We start from the raw sequence: 21,440 nt of genomic DNA, 5'->3' as shown, positions 1-21,440 counted from the left end.
AGCGAAGGTGGCCATCAGTGAGTGAGCAAGTGATGCCTGGCTGGGCACCAGGGGAGGCGGAAAGAACATGAGAACAAGCCTCCCCACTGCTGCCCGCCTGGAAGCTGTCGATCTCCCACAGGGCCCGCTGAGCCCAGCTGCTCTGAACCCAGTGGCAAGCGTGGGCCCCGCAGAGCCAGCCCTCCCCACAGGCTGTGCTGGGGTCAGAGCGTGGGCCCCGGGAAGGCTGGGGGTACAGAACCGGGCAGGCCAGGAGGATCCCTGCACGGCCACTCAAGTCCTCAGCAGGGTTCTGGAGCAGCTGCGCCCATGTCTGTGTAGGCGTGGGTGCTCCTCTGTGTGGTTCCCTGGAACTTGGAGCCACATCCCCACACCAGCGCCCAAGTGGAAACTCATCTCCAAGAGCAAGATTCAGCCCCCACATTTTGTTCAAAGGGTGGAGTGGGCCGGGCACGGTGGCTCATGCCTATAATCCCAGCACTTTGGGAGGCCGAGGTGGGCAGATCACCTGAGGTCAGGAGGTCAAGACCAGCCTGGCCAACATGGTGAAACCCCATCTCTACTAAAAATACAAAAATTAGCTGGGCATGGTGGCGCACGCCTGTAATCCCAGCTACTTGGTAGGCTGAGGCAGAAGAATCGCTTGAACCCAGGAGGCGGAGGTTGCAATGATCCGAGATTGCGCCATTGCTCTCCAGCCTGGACAAGAGTGAAACTCCATCTCAAAAACAATACAAAACAAAACAGAGTGGAATCACGCAGAGGGTGCCCAGTGCCCATGACTTTGCAGAATGGAGAAGCTGGGTCAGAGTGGGAGGTCCAGGCTGAGGACCCCTAGAGACCCATGCCGAGCCACCCCCTCAGCTTCCCTACTTTAGGGCAGCCCTGCATCCTTGGCCTGGACTGCCCATCCCGTCCTCTCCCCCTTCCCCTCCAGCAGAGGCACAAGAGGCTATAAATAACAGGGCTGTCTACAGGCCCGAAAGCCATAGGCTTTGTACTGGCCTCGCTTTATTCAGCGCCCAGCAGCAGCCAGGCTGGGGAACCCAGGCTGGGGCAGCCTTGAGTGGGGCACAGGCACAGGCCCAGGCTTCCCACGCAGAGTGCTGACAGCTCCATTCGCAGCCCAGCCACAGGGTCCTGCCAGCTCTCCAGCCGGGAATGCAAAAGTGGCAGACGCGCCTCAGCCGGAGTCCCCGAGGACAGCCAAAGAGGAATCGAGGCACAGCTACTGTGGGGCCCAACGGGAGGCTGGCAGGCAGGGCGAGTGCAGGCAGGGACCTCAGGGCTCCTCTGTGGAGGCAGCGGCGCCCGAAAGCAGGCCTTGTCTCTCCAGGTCGTTGCTGTCCACATCCTTGCTGTCTGGGGTCCCTGCAGGAGGAAAGATGCTCAGCCTGCCCAAAGGATGCATAAGGTGCATTGGGACCAGGCCTGGGAATGGGCTGTCAGGAAATCCTCTCTGTCCCCAGTGCAAAATACCTTCCAGATCCAACCCCTCGTCATCACCTTCAATGCCACTGGCGTGGTCTTAGCACCACTGTCCCCTGGAAGGGGAGTCGGCTGTCGGCTATGCCTCTCAGCTTCATCGCTGACCAGTCTGTTCTCAACACGGCAGCCAGGGCGACGCTTTGACATCAGTCAGACCACCTCAGTGCTCCTCTCCTGGAAGCCCCACGGCAGCTCCCGCCTCAATCCGAGCGAAAGCCACAGTCTTTACAAGGACCCCCTGCTCTGGCCCTGTATCTCTCACCCCTACCACTGTCCCTCTTGCTCCTGCTGCAGCCACACTGGCCTCCTGGCTGATCCTCAAACACATCAGGTGCATACATTCCCATGGCAGGGCCTTTGCACTGGCTGTCCCCACTGCCAGGAGCGTCTTCCCCTGGGTCACTGGACGGCTCACTCCCTCGCTTCCTCCAGATCTTTGCTCTAATGTCACCTGCGCAGTGGGGATCCTTGTAACCTGTACCCACCTGTCCCCCCTTTTTTTTTTTTTTTTTTTTTTGAGACAGTCTCACTTTGTTGTCCAGGCTGGAGTGCAGTGGCGAGATGGCGAGATCTCAGCTCACTATAACCTCCACCTCCCGGGTTCAAGCGATTCTCCTGCCTCAGCCTCCTGAGTAGCTGGGACTACAGGTGTGTGCCACCACACCTGGCTAATTTTTGTACTTTTAGTAGAGACAGGGCTTCACCATGTGGTCTTGGTGAAGGCTGGTCTTGAACTCCTGGCCTTGTGATCCGCCCACCTCGGCCTCCCAAAGTACTGGGATTATAGGTGTGAGCCAATGTGCCCGGCCCCTGTCTCCTTCCTTTCCTGCTTTATATCTCTCCATAGCACTCGTCACCGTGAACATGCTATATCTTTACTTTTTCTGTTTCTGGTCTGTCTTCACCAACTAGAGTGTCAGTTTCTACAGGGGCCTCATTCTTTCCCTCCCCAGCCTCTGCAACCTTCCCTGGTACATAGCAGGGGTGTACTAAGCATTTCTGAATGAGTAAACAAACCAACTGGCCAGGGGTTTGGGAGTGGCCAGTGCTGTCTGCCCCTAGCGTGTCCAGCCCTGAGCCGGGCCTGGTGCAAGGGGTAGGGTACCTGTGCCAGGCTGCCAGGCCCGGGCCTCGTCTCTCTCCAGGTACAGCGCAGTCAGCAGGAAGCAGCCGCCCCCCAGGGCAATGACGAAGGCGCAGCACAGGAAGCTCTGCTGCAGGCTGAGGAAGCGCTGCAGGTAGGAGTCAGGGCGCCTGGCCCGCAGGACACTAGAGATCTGTGGAGGAGAAGGGGTGGGTCTGCCAGGCCCACCAGGCTGGCCCCCAGACCCTCCCCACCCCACACACGCAGACACGTCTTACAAGTCCTGTGAGATAGGGGCTGCCAGCGTCTCCCAGGATGTGGCCCACTGTGATCTGAAGTGCCTCTGCTGTCCCCCGGCACCTGGGCACCACCACAGACTGAAAAACATAGGCACAGCAGGGGGGCACCCCAAGTGAGGGCACCCTTGCCTCCTGTTCCCCACCTGCCAAGGACCTGCCTGGAGGAGTGACAGGCCATCAGGTGAGTGGGATGGGAGGGAGTCGGCAACCCCCAAGGTCTAAAGTCCCACCCCAGAACATCAGGCCCATCTGAAGCTTCTCCAGTGCCCAAGGATGGGGGTGCCAAGGCCCCCGATCAGGACCACCCCTCTTGAGAGTTTGCTCTTGAAATGGGAAGGAAGTAGGCATGACTGTGACTACAGTGAAAGGGGCTGGGGTGTCCCAGCTCAGGGGCCCAGGACACAGCAGTGCAGGCGGGCAGGGAGAAGAGCAGGTGCATGCCAGGTGTCTGCATGTGCGGGCAATTGGGCAGGGGTGGTATGGAGGGCTCAGTCCTCTCAGGAGCCGCAGGGCCCCTGGGGCAGAGACCAAAGGCAGCCTTGCTGGAGAAGCCCACACAACTCGACGGACGAGGCTGAGAACGTTAAGAAGATGAACGCTGGGCCGGGCACGGTGGCTCACTTCTGTAATCCCAGCACTTTGGGAGGCCGAGGTGGGCGGATCACCTGAGATCAGGAGGTCAAGACCAGCCTGGGCAACATGGCGAAACCCCGTCTCTACTAAAAATACAAAAACTAGCCAGGCGTGGTGGCGCATGCCTGTAATCCCAGCTACTCAGGAGGCTGAGGCAGGAGAATTGCTGGAAGCCGGGAGGCAGAGGTTGCAGTGAGCCAAGATCGCACCATTGCAATCCAATCTGGGCAACAAGAGCAAAACCCCGTCTCAAAAAAAAAGATGAACTCTGGAGTCAGAGTCTCAGGTTCCGATCCGATCCCCACTCGCTAGCTGTGTGACTTTGAGCAAGCTGCTTCACCTTTCTTCCCTCTGTCTCTCCATCCCCAAATGGGGATAATAATAGTACCGATCTTGAGAGTGTCACTCATTATTCGTCTGCTACCTGGAGGCTTCGTGTGGACATCAAACCAAAATAATGCTCTGAGATGGAATGCTCCAGCCACTTGAACTCGGCTACACCTTCTTCCTGGCATACCTTCCACCCTCTGGTCCAGCTGGAGCATCTCTATTTGTCATTTAGGACTTGCATTTGGGTCACCTCCTCTGTGAAGCCCTCTCAGAGTTCAGGTACCTGCCCTGAGCTCCCGCAACTCCTGTGCACACCCCTAACTGAACTCATGTCACCCAGAACTGGGAGGGGCCCTTTCTCTGTCCACCTCCCCGTATTCCCTATGGTGTGTGGGCAACAAAGACCTTTGATTTCTCCTGGGGTCCCTGGGTGCAGCGAGGTACCAGGCACAGAGGGGACTAGCTGAAAGTCTGCCAACAAAATAAGTCAAGTAGATCCATCTGGGAGACTATTCTCAGGAGAAACTCTGCCAGAACCCAGGCCTACAGCAGGGGGTGGAAGCAGGGAGGGGCGGGGATTCAAGCAGAGACCATGGTCACATGAACCCAGCTGGACAGCCACAGGGGAGCTTACCACCCTGTAGCCTTATCCCCAAGACCTAGGTGTCCATGATCTGAGGCCATGAGTTAGTAATCATCAATATTAGCTGGGCACAGGGGCTCAAGCCTATCATCCCAGCACTTTGGGAGGCCGAGGCAGGTGGATCAATTGAGGTCAGGAGATCGAGACCATCCTGGCCAACATGGTGAAACCCCGTCTCTACTAAAAATACAAAAATTAGCCGGGCGTGGTGGTGTGCACCTGTAATCCCAGCTACTCGGGAGGCTGAGGCAGGAGAATCACTCGAACCTGGGAGGTGGAGGTTGTAGTGAGCCGAGGTGGCACCACTGCACTCCAGACTGAGTGACAGAGCAAGATCCTGTCTCAAAAAAAAAATAATAAAATAATAACTGCCAACATTTATTGAATGCTTGCCGTATGCATTTTATACATCAACTTGAACAACCCATGAGGGAGATACGATGACCACCTGCATTGTACAGATGAGAAAAACCTCCACAGGGAGGGCAAGTGACTTGCCCAAGGTCACCCAGCCTGAAATAACAGGACTGAGATAGGATCCCAGGCCTTCAGCTCCAGGACCTGGCCTTTTGACCACTCTGCTGTGATGGGCAAGGAGGAGCCGGTGTTTCCAGCAATATTTGTGCATTTGTAATAGAACATTCAGAAATCCAAGAGAAAGATGAGGAGGACAAGTTCATTGCTAGCCCTGTAAATGGATGGCAGAGTAATTGGCAAAGAGACGGGGAAAGGCATTCCAGGCAGGGGACAGTGTAAGCAAAGGTGTGGAGGGAGGATCCCAGGGACAGGATCTCTGCATTCCAGAAGCCCAGGGGGGCAGATGCAGCGGGTTTTGTGGTGGGCAGGGCAGAGGGCGGGAGTCACTGTGGTGACTGTCTGGTCCCAGGGTCACTGGCACTGAGCCACCCTGTGCAGGTGGCGAGAGAAACCGGGCCTCTTGCCATCACCAGGATCTGCCAACAGGCCTGAGAAGGAACTGACCAACAGCTTTGCACCTTCCCCAAGGACTCCCTTCTCACCCTATAATTATGCAATTACTCCCTGGTGGCTCCAGGAAGGCAGTTGAGGCTTCCCGGAGGGAGGAACCTGAATGTCCAAAAAGACCCACATGGAGGGTGGGGCTGCTGGGACCCCCACAGTAAGGTCCAGGTAGGGTGGCCGCTTCCTCCTCTCCCAGGAACCCCAACCTGCTGGGCCCAGCTCTGTCGCTGCTGCCAGTGGCGAGGGAGGTGGGTCTCCCCCAGCCTGTTCCAAGTCCGCGTTGTCTCCATGCAGCCAGCAGCCGAGACTGGGCCCCACAGAAGCTGGAGAGCCCAGGGGGTAATTTCGGAAATAAGAGGCTTTGGGTTCCCAAAAATCCAGGCTCACTCTATTCTGAGACAAAAACACCTCTGTTTCTGGCTCTCCCTTCTTAGAAGGGCTGTTCCCTTTATAGCCCAGGGCTAAACCGGGGCCAACCAAGGGCTTGCAGAAAGTCAGAGCAGCAGCCACCAGGTGCAGACTCCCCCGGCAGCCTGCCTCCTGCACCCCCACCCAGGCCTCGCCCCCAAACACCCCTGGGAGGGTGAGACAGGCCAGTGAGCTGACAGCTACCTGGGGGGCAGAGGCTGAGCAGGGAAGCGTTGAAACCTGGGGCAGGGGGAGAACCCAGAGGTGACAACTCTCCGGGGAAGTGTGGGGACGTCTGCTGAGGGGTGGGAGATGAGCCTGTGGCTGGATTGCAGGACCCCAGAGGACAGGCCTGAGAAAGAGGAACTGAGCCCCCTCCTTCTCTAGCCCCCACGCTGGTTGGGATCCAGAGATCGTGCTCCCGGGATCCTCCCTCCACACCTTGGCTTACACCGTCCCCTGCCTGGAGAGGGGTTGGGGTGAGCTGGCTCTGGGCCATCCTGAGTGGTGCCGCGACAGACAGCAGGGCTGGGAGGAGCCCCCATGACTAGGTGTGGGGAGGCAAGGAGCTCTGCCTGAGGAGATGCAGGTTCAGGGGACATAATCTCAGTCTCCAGGGAGCAGGGTCCTCTGCGGCCCAGCGGGGCCAAGGCGAGGCTGGCAGAGTGGGTCTTGGCTGTGACTGGAATCATTTCACATTATGAAAGCCCCCGAGGCGGTAGGTAGCTCAAGCCTGTCCCAGCACTTTGGGAGGCCGAGACAGAGGCGGGATCCGCGAGGTCAGGAGAATCGAGACCATCACAGCTAACACGGTGGAAACCCGTCTCTACTAAAAATACAAAAAATTAGCCCGAGGCTGGTGGCCAGGCTGTAGTCCCAGCCTGGTCGAGATTGGCTGAGGCAGGTGGCGTGAACCTGGGGAGGCCGGGGCACTGCCGTGAGCTGAGATCCCGGCCACTGCACTCCAGCCTGTGGGCGACTAGTGAGACTCCTCTCAAAAAAGCCCCCATTTTGAGCGGAATGAGCTCCAGGAGGTATGAACAAGGGGATAGTTGGAATTTGGCAAAGCATTTATGGTTTAAGCGAGCTGCTGATGCAGAGACCAGTGTCTCATGTGCTCTATAGGTCATGATGGCAGGATCACTTGGGAAGTTCATCAGAATCACCGGTCCCTGGACCCCAGCATGGACTTGCAGGACACAGGGTCTGGAATCGGGGTTTGTAACAAGCTCCCTCAAACCTGACTCTCATGCACAGTGATGTCTTCAAGCCACTGGACCAGAGAGCCCCTGAGGTCCCTTCTCCACAGAGAACCTGGATTCTCCCCATTGTGGAGATTGCATCGAAGAGAGCAGTATCCCTGCCAGGCGCAGCGGCTCACGCCTGTAATCCCAGCACGTTGGGAGGCTGAGGGGGGCGGATCACGAGGTCAAGAGATCAAGACCATCCTGGCCAACATGGTGAACCCCGTCTCTACTAAAATACAAAAATTAGCTGGGCATGGTGGTGCACACCTGCAGTGCCAACTACTTGGGAGGCTGAGGCAGGAGAATAGCTTGAACCCAGCAAGCAGAAGTTGCAGTGAGCCGAGATCACGCCACTGCACTCCAGCCTGGCGACAGTGAGAGACTCTGTCTCAAAAGCAAAAAAAAGAGAGAGGAGTGTCCCGAGGAATGGATGATCTGGAAGTCAGCGGGGCCCACACACCCACTCAGGAATCTATAGGACGCAGGTGTGAATTCATTCTATCCTTATAGCCTGGGGTGTCATTGGTGGTTGCCACCACTCTACCTATTGGACAGGTGAGCAAACCAAGACCCAGAGAGGTTCAGTCACTTGGCCAGGGCCACACAGCTAGTGAGGAGCTGGGCTAGAGGCGGAAGCAGATGGGCTGCTGCAGAGTCCTTGAGCCTGGGCTCTGCTGCCCTCTGCCCTCTGACCGCCCCACAGGCTCCAACCTCCCAGACACCTGCAGTTTCCACTCATTTTCCCATCAGCCCTCTGTGGCTTTCTTGGCTACTGAAAGCTGTTCACATGACTGTGCCCTGCCCTTCGCTCCCTGCTCCCTTGTTCTGTGGCCCCTGTTCACATACACCCTAAGGCTTCCTCCCTCCCTGGGCCCCTGCCGAAAGAGAAGCCGACCTCCTGTCTCAGGAGCAAGTGCCGGCCGGCAAAGGGCACCTTCCTCTACTTCCTGCCACAGGCCCTGTCCCCACACACTTCCTGCCCCTGCTCTGCTGGGAGGCTACCTCCTCCCCCAGCGCTGGATCCCACCCTCAGCTCACCCTCGAACAGGGCCCCCTCTTTCCTCCTGCTTGCCCCTCCCTGCTCCCGGAGGCTGTTCTGGCCTCCTGTCTTGAAAAGCAGAAAAGCAATGCCAGCTTCCCGGGATCTTCTGCCAACTCCAGCTACCAGGCCCTTTGCTCCTGCCAACTCAGCTCCCCAAGGGAATTGTCTACCCTCGGTGTCCTGCTTCCCCTTCCTCACCCTCCTCACCCTGCTCCAAGCTGGCATCTGCCCCTCCACTGCACAGAAGGGCTCCCCCATAACCAGCCTTTACAGGGAGGAAGCAGCAACATGGAGGAGCTGAACTGCAGGGGCTACAAGGATTGCTCAGCTCTGACCCCCAAAGGCCGAAAGGCATCTTTGGCCGCAGGGCTCCAGGAAGGTGGGAAGGCAGGGAAGGGGGCAGGAGGCTCTGGGGCGGTGGACCTTGCAAAGCGTTGGGACTGGAGGCCTCTAAGCCAAGGAAGGACCATGGGGAGCCCTGAGGTGGGCTGGCTCCTGTCCAGCCGGCTCCCTGGGCAGCTCCCCAGATGGGTAAAACTGTGCGGCTGGCCAGTCCCTAACTCTCCTTCACCCCTTCCCCCACCCGCCCTCCCCAGCACACACTCTCCTCTTTAACCCCACAAAGAGCCTGGCTCTGCCAGGTTAATCATTCTTACAAAGGCAGACGCTGGGGGACACGGGTGCAGCCTTCACATATCTGCGGGGCTGTCATGTGGAAGAGGGAGCTGCGCCGTGGGGGGCAGGTCAGGGAAGCTGCGGGGGCAGGTGCAGCTCCGTCTGGACCACCTCAGAGAGAACCAGCTATGCTGGGGGGATGTTTCCCTGAGCCTAAAAGCGGACAATCCCATGAATAAAACATCTGTCAATGCCTTCCCCTTTCCTGAGCATTCCTGGAGGCCGCCTCGCTCACCCTACTGGGCAGGTGCTGATTACCCCTTTTATAGACAAGGAAACTGAGGCCCAGGGCCATGCGGCAGGTCTGTGGCTGACTCTGGGCTGGAGCCCAAGTCTCCTGTCTGGAGGGAGGGGCAGGGAGGACCTGCCAGCCCTGCAGCTGATGCACTCACCCAGGAGCCAAAGGCAGGGCAGGGCTCTCCACGCTCGCTGGGCCTGGGCCGTGGGGAGGGGTCGGGGATCTGCTGGGGAGGGCAGACATCTTGGCAGGGAGTGAGCATCCCGTCCACAGTAGTATTCAAGCAGGGTTTGTTGATGGAGTAAACGACTACACATGCCCATAACCCTTTCAAACTCAGATTCTAGGGTACCATGATTTCTTTGGGGGATAGAAAATGAGAAAATGGAAAATTCTGGATTGCTGTAAGAATCCCAGCCAGCATTCTCTGTGCCAGGCACATGGATCTTCTCATTTCACCCTCACATCAATCCATAAGGCAGGTGCCATTATCATCCCCACTTTCCACATGGGGATACCGAGGCTCAGAGACACACAGTGACTGGCCTAAGGCCACACAGCTCATAAGTGGCAGGACCAGGGCTGACAGCCAGGTCTGTTTTCTGAATCCAGGCTGGTACCGCGACATTGGACTGCCCTCAGGACAGCTCTCAGCCGACGGCCAGGCTGGTCCAGTTCCCTTGTGGCCAGCACCAGACTGTGCCAGGCTGCCAGGAGGTGGAAGGAAGGCTCTTGGGGCGCTCACAGGCCCAGGGCCCTGCGTTATCTACAAAGGCACAACCCTTCATGGCGTCCAAAGTCCTTCCCTGTATGCCTCCCAGAAAGAGGTAAGGAGGCTGGACGAAGGGCGTGGGGCTCAGGGAGGGGCCGTGTGGGACTCTGGACGCAGCAGTCATGTGGTCAAGACAGTATCAGGCCTCTTACAGGCAGGGTTGATCCTTGCATGGCAGCCTGTGACACACAAGTTGGTGTGGGCTGGCGCAGCGGGCCTCAGTGGCTACTGCCCCGAAGGATAGCATCCTGTCTGCACGCCCCAGAGTGGAGGGCAAGGAGCCTGCTTGCTGAGAAGCTACAGAAAGAAGGAGGGAGGGGCCGGGCACCGTGGCTTACGCCTGTAATCCCAGCACTTTGGGAGGCTGAGGCGGGCGGATCACCTGAGGTCAGGAGTTCAAGACCAGCCTGGCCAATATGGTGAAGCCCCATCTCTACTAAAAATACAAAATTAGGCGGGTATGGTGGCGGGTGCCTGTAGTCTCTGCTACTTGGGAGGCTGAGGCAGGAGAATCAGTTGAACTCAGGAGGTGGAGGTTGCAGTGAGCCCAGATCGGGCTATTGCACTCCAGCCTGGGCAACAAGAGTGAAACTCAGTCTCCAAAAAAAAAAAAAAAAAAGAGGGAGGGAGCCCAGGGAGTCAAAATGCGTAGGTTCTAGCCCTGGCTCCCTGCGGTGGGGCTGTGTGACTTTGGAACAGGCACCTGCCTTCTCTGAACCTCCATTTGTTCATCTGCAAAATGGGGATGATGGTCAGAGACGTCTGAGAGTGTCAGAGGCCTCTGGTCCAAGGTAACCGTGAATGACTTTGGTCCCCTAATGCATGGTCTCTGACGCCATTGCCAGGCAGCTGCTCACCAGCAGAGGTCCAGTCCTGAGCTGGACTCTGCCTAGCTCCCCCTGCTCAGCCCCCTACCCCGACTCCCGCACCTACCAGCAGGATGTCGGCGACCACTGCCCAGTTGCAGGACAGAAGCAGCTCCCCAAGGCCCAGGAACACCTGTGGACAGAGGGTGTCCTCGGTGAGGATTCCCAGACCCCAGTCACTAATCCAACCTGTTGCTCCCCACCTGTGGAGAGGAGAGACTGGGACGCCACAGAGAAAGGCATTGTTGAAACTTATTGGATTTAGCAAGGAAGGCCTGGAACTATTTTTCCAGTTCCAGCAGCCTTGACGGTGGGTAGACAGAGCCAGGACCCATAGGCGAGTGTCCAGCCCCTGGAGCCCCTCGCTGGGGCCCAGGAGGAAGCAGCTAGGCCTCCTCCCAGGCCACTTTTAAAGGTAAGAAAACAGACTTTAAACCAGGCACAGTGACTCAAGCCTGTAATTCCAGCACTTTGGGAGGCTGAGGTAGGCGGATCACTTGAGGTCAGGAGTTCAAGACCAGCCTGGCCAACATGGTAAAACCCCATCTCTACTAAAAATACAAAAATTAGCAGGGTGTGGTGGCTCACATCTGTAGTCCCAGCTACTCGGGAGACTGAGGCATGAGAATCGCTTGAACTCAAGAGGCAGAGGTTGCAGGGAGCCGAGATCACGCCACTGCACTCCAGCCTAGGTGATAGAGTGAGACTCCGCTTCAAAAAAAAAAAAAAAAAAAGAGGAAAAGAAAAACAGAGTTTAGAGGACAAAGACTAAAAGACTGCTCAGAGATTGCCTACCCCTCCTCTGTTTTCCCCAAAAGTTCATATACACTGAGAAGGCACCTATTGTGTGCCAGCCAGCATGCCCAGCCCCAGGCACCCCACCAAAGGCCCCTCCAGGCCATCCCCCTCCCCGTGGAGCAGCACAGGGAGGTGGGCAAGGCCCGGGACACCCATCGTGCAGACAGTCAAACTGAGCCTGGTCAAGGACGGGGCTTGTCTGGGGTCACCAGCTGACCCTGAGTAAAGCCTGCCTGGGGCATGAGGCTTACGGCCCCTGCCCAGTGCCCACCCCCAGCTCTGCTCCCAGTGTCCTCTGGTTACCACAAGCCTGGAACCTACCCCCCCTTCACCTCGTGCCAAGGGATTAGGACAATCCTCATTCCCCTCACTCAAGAAGAGTTTAATGAAGCAGCAAGAAGAAAGAAAAGAAAAAAAAGTCTCATTTCTCAAAGCTTCCAAGAGCTTATTGCAAGGGTGGAATTAGTCATTCCTGGATCACGGGGCTGTCCCCAGGGTAGCCCAGGCTCAGGCACCTGAAGACCTGATGATCAGTGGCGGGGGAGCACCCGGGACAGAGGACCTGAAGGACCACCGCCCGAGCACCCACCACGCACCAGCCCTGTCCTCTCTTGTGACCCTGTCTAACCCCTCAGGTTAGGTGCCCTGTAAGGCAGATGTCATTACACCCATTTCACAGATAAACTCAGGCCAGAGGGCATGCATCAAGCCACGTCCTGATGGGCGCCCCCCACCCCCCGCCCCGTGATGCCCTGTGCATGGTGAGGGTGAAGAGGCCACTGCAGGGACGGGGGGTTTCCAGCATCCACAGTGCCTGGTGAGGCTAGCACCGGGGAATCAGAGGACAGCCCGAGATGGGCAGGGAGTCCCTGGGCGGAGGTGGCACGGGGGAGAACCCTGAAGGACAGTCAGGATCAGGACGGGCCCAGGACAGCCACAAGACCACGCCAGCCGGGGACCCACGGGAGCAGAGGCAAGGGGCTGGGATATGCCCACCATGCTGGGTGGGGCAGGAACGTGGCCCAGCTCTGGTGGAGGGAGAGCAGAACCAGCCAAGGAGCCCAAGCAGCCATGCGTTCTCCTGGTCTAACTCAGCCCCTGGGACTGCAGTGCCTGGTCCCTGGCACCCAAACTGAGAGGCCCCTGAGGGCAGGTGGGTCTCCCTCAGGCCTGGGACATGGGGCCGGGCACCCACAGGGGCAGAAATCAAGAAGTTGTTGGCAGACAGGTCTCAGGTGGGGCCTGGGCAGCTGCAGATCCACATTCCAGCCTAGCAGGGTCTGCCAGCTGCCTCCTGGGGCCACATGACAGCCTGGCCTGACTCACACCCTCCCCGCTTCGACGTTTTCCGGGCACCTGTACCTGGCCCTCCAGGCCTCTCCCCGCTTTACGTCGCCAGCGTCTGCCTCTACCACCTCCCTCTCCGTGCAGCCCAGGCACCCCGTCCCCCAACCAGCCCCCCGTTTTGCTCTCCCCGACCACTCCACACCCATAGGACATGCTGAAATACACCTTTTCCTTCCTCCAGCTGGGGCAGGGTGGATCCCGGCCCCAAAACAGAGCCCATCAGAGGGAGGCTGCAGCTACAATGGGGCCTTTCAGACTAAAGAAGCCGCCCGAGGATGCCAGGTCTCCTCAGACACACCTGGATGCCGGCACCGCGCCACCAAATCCTCGTCTCCACCTGGCAGCTTTGAGGGGCAAAGGGCTCGGCTGCGGAGAGACCACCTTCTAATCCTGTAATTACAGAGTCTCCTGGGGCGGCGGCCACCAGGGCTGACTCAGCTCCAGGAGGGGTTCCACAGCCAAGGGGTGTGACCTCCTGGGGTGGACGGGCCCAGCCCCACCCTGCCTTGCTGAGCGGGCCTGGGGAGGCCACCACCTCTGGACCTTGGCTTCCCCAACGGTACAACGCCAGGGTGCCCCGGATGCTCCACCAGGACCCTCCAGCACCAGCAGCCCCTGCTAACCCCGCTTTGCACTGGGATTCCTCACAGGCCAGGGCACACTGGGTCCTAGAGCTCAGTGGCTTCCACGAGCAGTTCAAACCTGGGCTCCACAACTCAAAAGCAAAGCAAACACACAAAAAGTGCCCTGGGGCCGGCCGCGGGGGCTCACGCCTGTAATCCCAGCACTTTGGGAGGCCGAGGAGGGCAGATCATGAGGTCAGGAGATCGAGACCATCCTGGCTAACACAGTGAAACCCTGTTTCTACTAAAAATACAAAAAAACAAATTAGCCAGGCGTGGTGGCAGGCACCTGTAGTCCCAGCTACTCAGGAGGTTGAGGCAGGAGAATGGTGTGAACCCGGGAGGCGGAGCTTGCAGTGAGCCGAGATTGCGCCCCTGCACTCCAGTCTGGGCGACAGAGCGAGACTCTGACTCAAAAAATAAATAAATAAATAATAAAAGGGCTCTGGTTTGTAGAATTCAGTTGACTGTTCGAAGCTGCTCCTATATGGGCATCTCAGCCCTGCAGTCCCAGGTCCCTCCTGGACAGCCACAGGCACCTCACACTGAACAGCTGCCTAAACTCATTTTCTCCCCTGTCCCCAAACATCTCTGTTCCTGCCCAGTGTGGCTGAGCCAGCCAGGACGCAGGCCCCAGGCGCAGACTGGTCAGCAAGCTGCTGGAGCTGATCTCCTCTGGCTCAGGAATAGCGCCCGGTCCCCATCACCCAGGCCAGACGCTGGGGTTGGGGGTTCCCTACGTGCCTTGCTCACCCTCACACCCCTCATCACTGATTTCTGTCCATTTTGCCTCCTGCACATTCCTTGAATCTGCCTCTTTCTCCTGTCCATGGCCTCTGGCCAGTGCACTCCAGGCCTCCCCAGCCGTCTCCTCCCCAGTTTCCCAGGCCCCACCATCCCTCCAGACACCAGCCCGGAGGGGACTTCCGAAAGAGAAATCTGACTCTGCCCCTGTCTCCTCCGAGTCTGTGTGGCCTCCCTGCACCCTGACTTAGATCCCTTTGGGAGATAGGGCCTGGGAACACTGCCTGGAGCCTGAGAAACATGGAGCCCCTCAGTCCCTGGCCTCTGCCATTCCAGACCAAGATAATTCCCCCCTCGAGCTAGGAAAGTGATGATAAATGTCCCTGGCTTTAGTCATCCCCGGCCACAGAGACCCACACACATAGGTATCCATGCTCACACTGTCACGCACGCGGCCGCGTGCACATGCCCAGACGCACGCACAGCCAAGGCCTCCCACACGTGCACACGAGATCAACACACAAGCACACTCACACACAAGCACCCACACACGGACACCCACAACCTGAGATACACACGAAGAACTCACACGCCACAACTACGTACAGATGTAGGTAATGGGGAGCCATTCAAACTATCAAAACATGTGTGGCAAGGGCACCAGAAAGATGATGGCTATACATCAGAAAGATGATGGCACAGGCTCGTTGGGGTGGACTTGCCGAATAACAACCTGGCATGTACCCATGCATACCTGTGGTCTCATAATAAGTATAGTAATTATGCTCACACACACACACACGTACACAAACATGCTGTGTCTTCACTCTTGTGCACATCCATGCACAAGAGTGGATGTGCGCACGCTTAGATCTTCACACACACATTCCTCTCCTCTTGTCCACCTGCACACGCAGGTTGGCAGGAGGAGGAAGCAGGCAGAAACGGTCAGCCCCTGTGGGGTGGCAGGGGCAGTGCCTTCAATCTTGGTTCAGCTCAGTCTTCCAACTGGGCGGTAACTGACTCTGAACTGCAAAGAATGGATTCTGGGCCCACCAAGAAGGGAAAAGGCCAATATCCCCTGGGGGCTCGCTGTGCCCGGGGCAGAGCTGAGACCCAAGCCTCCTCTCTCACGGACCAGCTCTTTGCCTGAGCCAGTCAGGACACAGGCCCCAGGACACAGACCAGCCGCCAGCAAGCTGCTGCACCGTCTGGCACGCTTTGTCCCTGGGCTTGCCAACCTGTAATTGCAAGGACTGGCATTGGGGCACAAGGGCACCACCTGGTTTCCAGGGGCCGGCGGCAGCCCAACAAGCCAGTGAGCAGGCAGGTGGGGAGTGAGGCAGTGAAGGGAGCAAAAGCTTTGCGTCCTCCCAGAGAATTCGGCTGAGATTGTGTGCTCTCCTGGTGTGCCATGCTGCCAGCCAACAGACACCTGTTACATCTTGGCAGAGCTGTGGGGCCCTCAGAGGAAGGATGAGTGGGCCTGTCTCAGCCCCTCTCAGACAGCGCCTGGTGGGGCCTGGTTACTCCAGCCCAGAAAGTCAGGTAGAAAGGGCTTATCTGAGAGGTTCCCCAAGGGCCAAGTCTGGGAAGCGATAGGAACGTTCCCCAGAGTTGGGGAGCTCATATAGCCCAGCTTTCCACACCACTCCAGGGACCAGAGAGCAGATCCCACAGCCACCCCCTGCATCCTGGGCTGCCCCTTGAGGACAGCTATGGTGGACTACATCCTGGCTGATCTCTGCCAACCACCCTGCAAGCTTCCCTGTGGACACCAGATGGGCAGTTATCAGGCCTCCATCCCAGGTCCTCACGCAGGAGTCTTCAGGACTGGGAAGGGGCCGGGCACGGTGGCTGCCACCTGTAATCCCAGCAATTTGGGAGGCCGAGGCAGGCGAATCACTTGAGGCCAGGAGTTCGAGACCAGCCTGGCCAACATGGTAAAACCCCTTCTCTACAAAAAATACAAAAATTAGCCAGGTGTGGTGACGGGCACCTGTAATCCCGGCTACTCAGGAGGCTGAGGCAGAAGAATCGGTTGTGCCTGGGAGGGGGAGGCTGACGCTGCACTCCGGCCTGGGCAAAAGAGTGAGACTCTCTCTTAAAAAAAAAAAAAAAAAAAAAAGGCTGGGAAGGGCAGTGTCCTCTCCTGGATCTAAAGGCCTCAGTGACAGCCACGCTGGCTCTGCTGTGTGCAGTGGTGGCCACATCTCTCCTTGGGCAAGGAGGGATCTCAGAGCTATGATCAGGTTTGGGCAGGAAGCAGCCTTCAAGATCACCAGGGTCAACTCCTGTGCAAAGATGGAGGATTGAAAGTTGCGTCATAGACTTAAGTTTCCACGCAGAAGCAAAAAATAGTAAGTCAGAAAAGAAGTGATTTTTTTTTTTTTACCAAAGAAAAGAACAAAACCTAGCGAAATAAACATTCCCTACTGGGAGCCAGGCACAGTGGCTCACACCTGTCATCTCAACACTTTGGGAGGCTCAGGCAGGAGGACTGGTTGATCCCAGGAGTTCAAGACCAGTCTGGACAACATAGCCTCTATCTCTATAAATAATTTAAAAATTAGCCAGGCATGGTGGCATGCACTTGTGGTCCCACCTATTCCAGAGGCTGAGGCGGGGAGGATCCCTTAAGCCTGGGAGGTTGGGGCTGCAGTGAGTGAGACATGATCACACCACTGCACTCCAGCCTGGGTGAATGGCAAGATCCTCAAAAAAAAAAAAAAAAAAAAAAAAAAAAAATTGGCAGCCAAGCAAAAGAGCAGACGATTCTGTAGAAGAGGGTATTACCCTTCTAGGTTTTCCCTCCCCACAGTCATTCACTAAAACCCCCATATCTGGAGGGAAATAAACTGAGTGGTGTCCCTGAGAGCCAGCAGGGAAAGCTGCTGGGGAGAGACTAGTAAAACCAGAGAAAGCCAACAATGACTCCAATCACTGACTCCACTCAAGGCCCGAGGGCAACCCCCGTCTCAGAGGGGAATGCACCCAGTAATTAAATAGAATGAACCGTGTTATAGAGCGTTTACCTGAATCCCAGAAGACAGAGCAGAGAACCCAGGTGTTTTTACAGATGCCTCATTTGCCTCAGCCCTGCATTTCCCTCCGGCAACACAAAAGTCTGCAGAGCCTAAGCTCAACTCAAACTGCATTGCCTTTGGACAACGGAATGGTCACAGAGAAGGCAGGGAGAGTCAAAGACACGAAGTCACTCATGCTACCACACAACGACACTACTATCAAAGCAAATCCAGTTTCTGCGCAGAGCTGCCCACACCCAGCTCAGATGAAAATCATTCAGTGTGTAAACTCTGGATACATATTGTAGAAAAGCAAAGAAGGAAGGAAAGGAGGGAGACAAGGAGAAAAAAATCCAACCTGGCCGGGCACAGTGGCTCACGTCTGTAATCCCAACACTTTGGGAGGCCGAGGCGGGTGGATCACTTGAGGTCAGGAGCTCGAGACCAGCCTGGCCAACATGGTGAAACCCCATCTCTACTAAAAAGTACAAAAATTGGCTGGTGTCGTGGAGCATGCCTGTAGTTCCAGCTACTCGGGAGGCTGAGGCAGGAGAATTGCTTGAACCCAGGAGGCAGAGGTTGCAGTGAGCTGAGATTGTGCCACTGCACTCCAGCCTGGGCAACAGAGTGAGACTCTGTCTCAAAGAACAAAACAAACAAACAAACAAAAAAATCCAACCTAAAAGATAGGTGATAAGAGAAGGAGCAGAAGGAAATTCTTTATATTGGCTTCAAGTTATAAAACAATGCAATAAGAATATTAATTCAGACCGGGCACAGTGGCACATGCCTGTAATCCCAGCACTGTGGGAGGCCGAGGAGGGTGGATCACTTGATCTGAGGAGTTTGACACCAGCCTAGGCAACATGGCAAAACCCTGTCTCTACGAAAAATAGAAAAATTAGCTGGGCGTGGTAGTGCGTGCTTGTGGTCCCAGCTACTCGGGAGGCTGAGGTGGGAGGATCGTTTGAGCCTAGGAGGTTGAGGCTGCAGAGAGCCATGACTGCATCACTGAACTCCAGCCTGGGTGACAGAGTAAGACCCTGTCTCAAAATAAATAAATAAATAAATAAATATCAAAGAAAAGACAATCTCATGCATAAATGAACCAAAAGAAAATAAACTCTCTAGCCTTTTGGGGGACGGGGGTGGATAAAAACTCCTTAATCATAAAATCTACCCAGTTAGGAGTTGAAGCAAAATAAAGAACTCAGGAATAAAGAATCTGTGTAAACAGACTGATAACAAACCTTGAATCTCCTTAAATAGGAAACTATTGTCAAGCCACTACCAGGATGATGCTTAAAGAACAGACTGTGGCCAGGTGCGGTGGCTCATGCCTGTAATCCCAGCACTTTGGGAGGCCGAGGCAGGCAGATCACCTGAGGTTGGGGGTTCGCGACCAGCCTGACCAACATAGAGAAACCCTATCTCTGCAAAAAATACAAAATTAGCTGGGCGTGGTGTCGCATGTCTGTAATCCCAGCTAGTCAGGAGGCTGAGGCAGGAAAATCGCTTGAACCCAGGAGGTGGAGGTTGCGGTGAGATGAGATCGTGCCATTCCACTCCAGCCTGGGCAACAAGAGCGAAACTCGTTCTCAAAATAAAAGCAAAAAAAAACCAACAACAAAAAAAGAAAGCAAAAAATAAACGAACAGAAAAAACCCCAAACAAAACAACAACAGACTGTGAATGCTCTACATCTAGAAAAAGTAAAACTAATAATATAACTAACAAAAATCAGAGGTTGGGGAGAGAAGGGAGAGAGGAGGTAGAAGAAGGCTGGTGTCCTCTTTCAAAGCTCGTATTTATCAATAAGTCCATGGTTTTACAACTAATTCAAACTTAATTCCTTTGATTTCACTTCAGTTTCTGCAAGTGGATTCATATAAATGAAACATGTTATATGATTCTATTTATATGAATTATCCAGAACAGACAAATCTATAAAGACAGAAAATAGATTTAGCAGCTGCCTAGGGCCAGGGCTGGGGAGCAGAGAGAGAGATTGGAGGGATGGGGGTGACTGCTAATAGGCATGAAATTTCTTTTTGGGGTGAGCAAAATGTTCTAAAATTGATGTGGTGATGGTTGTTCAACTCTGTGGATGTACTAAAAACCAGTGAATTATACACTTTATTGGGTGAACTGTCTGATATATGAATTATTACTAATATTATTTTGAGACAAGGTCTTGCTCTGTCGCCCAGGCTGGAGTGCAGTGGTGTGATCTCGGCTCACTGCAGCCTCTGCCTCCTGGGTTCAAGCGATTCTTATCCTCAGCCTCCCAAGTAGCTGAAATTACAAGCACCTAACACCACACCTGGCTAATTTTTGTACTTTTTAAAAAATTATTTATGTATTTATTTTGAGATGGAGTCTTGCTCTGTTGCCCTGACTGGAGTGCAGTGGCCGGATCTCAGCTCACTGCAAGCTCTGCCTCCCGGGTTCATGCCATTCTTCTGCCTCAGCCTCCCGAGTAGCTGGGATTACAGGCGCCCGCCACCTCGCCTGGCTAATTTTTTGTATTTTTAGTAGAGACAGGGTTTCACTGTGTCAGCCAAGATGGTCTCGATCTCCTGACCTCGTGATCTGCCCGCCTCTGCCTCCCAATGTGCTGGGTTTACAGGCGTGAGCCACCATGCCCAGCCCATAATTTTAGTATTTTTAGTAGAGACAGGGTTTCACCATGTTGGCCAGGCTGGTCTCAAACTCCTGACCTCAAGTGATCCACCTGCCTCGGCCTCCCAAAGTGCTGGGTTTACAGGCGTGAGCCACTGCGCCCAGCCTGATACATGAATTGTATCTCTATAAATCTGTTTTTAAAAATTGCGCTACCATATGACTCCAGTTTAATAAAACTATTTCTACCTACCCATAAGCCTGTGAATGGATAGACAGACACATATATGGAATGACGGTTACCTAATTAAATATGGAAGCAAAAAGGCCAAAATGTGAAGAATTATTCACTCTTGTAGATGAAAACATGAATAACTGTTATTGTCTTCTCTGCACTTTTCTGCTTTTGTTTTGTTTTTTTTTTAGTGTCCCCCAAATAAAAATACCAAAGTCATTTGATACAGCATGATAGAGTGAACTGTTGGTCCCACCCTTGACCTCACCACGGCAGCACTGTGCATTCACAGCCATGACTGACGTGTGGAATGTCTCCAAGCTCGAGCTTCAGGTCCCCGCTCATGCCCTTGGTGACCCCATTTGGTCTCATGGCTTGAAATAACCAGCCTAGACCTCTCTCCCAAACTCCAGACTCATACACACCCAATTGCTTTTTTTTTTTTTTTTGAGATGGAGTCTCGCTCTGTTGCCCAGGCTGGTGTGCAGTGGTGTGATCCTGGCTCACTGCAACCTCCACCTCCCAGGTTCAAGTGATTCTTATGCCTCAGCCTCCTAAGTAGCTGGGACCGCAGGCACCCACCACCACGCCCGGCTAATTTCTGTATTTTTAGTAGAGACAGGGTTTCACCATGTTTGCCTTGGGCGCCCAGCCGAATTTCCTCTTAATATGTCCAGTTGAGGCCGGGCACAGTGGCCCACGCCTGTAATCCCAGCACTCTGGGAGGCCGAGGCGAGCAGACCACTGGAGGTCAGGAGTTCGAGACCACCCTGTCCAACATGGTGAAACTCCCCTGTCTACTAAAAATACAAAAATTAGCCAGGTGTGGTGGCAGGTGCCTGTAATCCCAGCTACTCTAGAGGCTGAGGCAGGAGAATCGCTTGAATTCAGGAGGCAGAGGTTGCCGTGAGCCGAGATCATACCACTGCACTTCAGCCTGGGTGACAGAGCAAGATTCTGTCATAAACAAACAAATAAATAAAACAAATAAATCAGGTGGAAGTGATGCTTTTCAAGTTCCTGGCCTGAGGCTTAACAGACTTTGCAACTTCCACTTTTGCTGTCTTAGATGCCCTGAGATGGTCATGTAAGGAAGCTGGTCTCGCCTAGGGGAGGATGAGCGGCCACACAGAGAAGAACGAAGGGGACCCATGGGGCAGCCAGAGGTGAGTAAGGTCAGCGTGGACATTCCAGTGCAGTAATCGTCCAGAGGAAAGCAGCTACGTGAGTGGCCACAGGCAAACCAGCAGAGGAACCATCCAGTCAGGCCACGGAATCAGAAATAATTGGGCATTGTTTTAAGCCACGAAATTTTGGGTTGATTTTTTATGCAGTAGTA

The 21,440-nt window shown here is 55.2% G+C and overlaps 1 protein-coding gene and 1 long non-coding RNA gene across 8 annotated transcripts in view; one reads left to right on the top strand and one right to left on the bottom strand.

Moving 5' to 3' along the window:
• Positions 1-968: 968 nt before the first annotated feature.
• The window catches only part of SPNS3 (sphingolipid transporter 3 (putative)), a 55,186-nt gene continuing 34,714 nt past the window's right edge, over positions 969-21,440 (bottom strand). For 5 of the 7 annotated variants that reach the window (XM_021928584.2, XM_021928587.2, XM_021928585.2 and 2 more), the window contains 4 exons: positions 10,774-10,839; positions 2,851-2,949; positions 2,594-2,765; positions 969-1,371 (listed from right to left, as the gene is read on the bottom strand). In XM_021928584.2, the coding sequence (XP_021784276.2) occupies positions 1,283-1,371; positions 2,594-2,765; positions 2,851-2,949; positions 10,774-10,839 (426 nt within the window). In that variant the 3' untranslated portion in view covers positions 969-1,282. Of the gene's footprint in view, positions 1,688-2,593; positions 2,766-2,850; positions 2,950-10,773; positions 10,840-21,440 lie in introns of all 7 variants that reach the window. The other 2 variants (XR_002517937.2, XM_021928586.2) reach the window with 2 other exon arrangements.
• Positions 2,944-13,666, top strand: LOC103878604. Its single transcript, XR_638833.3, has 3 exons — positions 2,944-3,052; positions 9,681-9,895; positions 13,033-13,666. It is a non-coding gene; the product is annotated as an uncharacterized LOC103878604 (long non-coding RNA).

This window comes from Papio anubis, chromosome 17 (genome assembly GCF_008728515.1).
Source record: "Papio anubis isolate 15944 chromosome 17, Panubis1.0, whole genome shotgun sequence".
NCBI lineage: Eukaryota > Metazoa > Chordata > Mammalia > Primates > Cercopithecidae > Papio > Papio anubis.
This window is presented reverse-complemented; position numbering and strand designations above follow the sequence as displayed.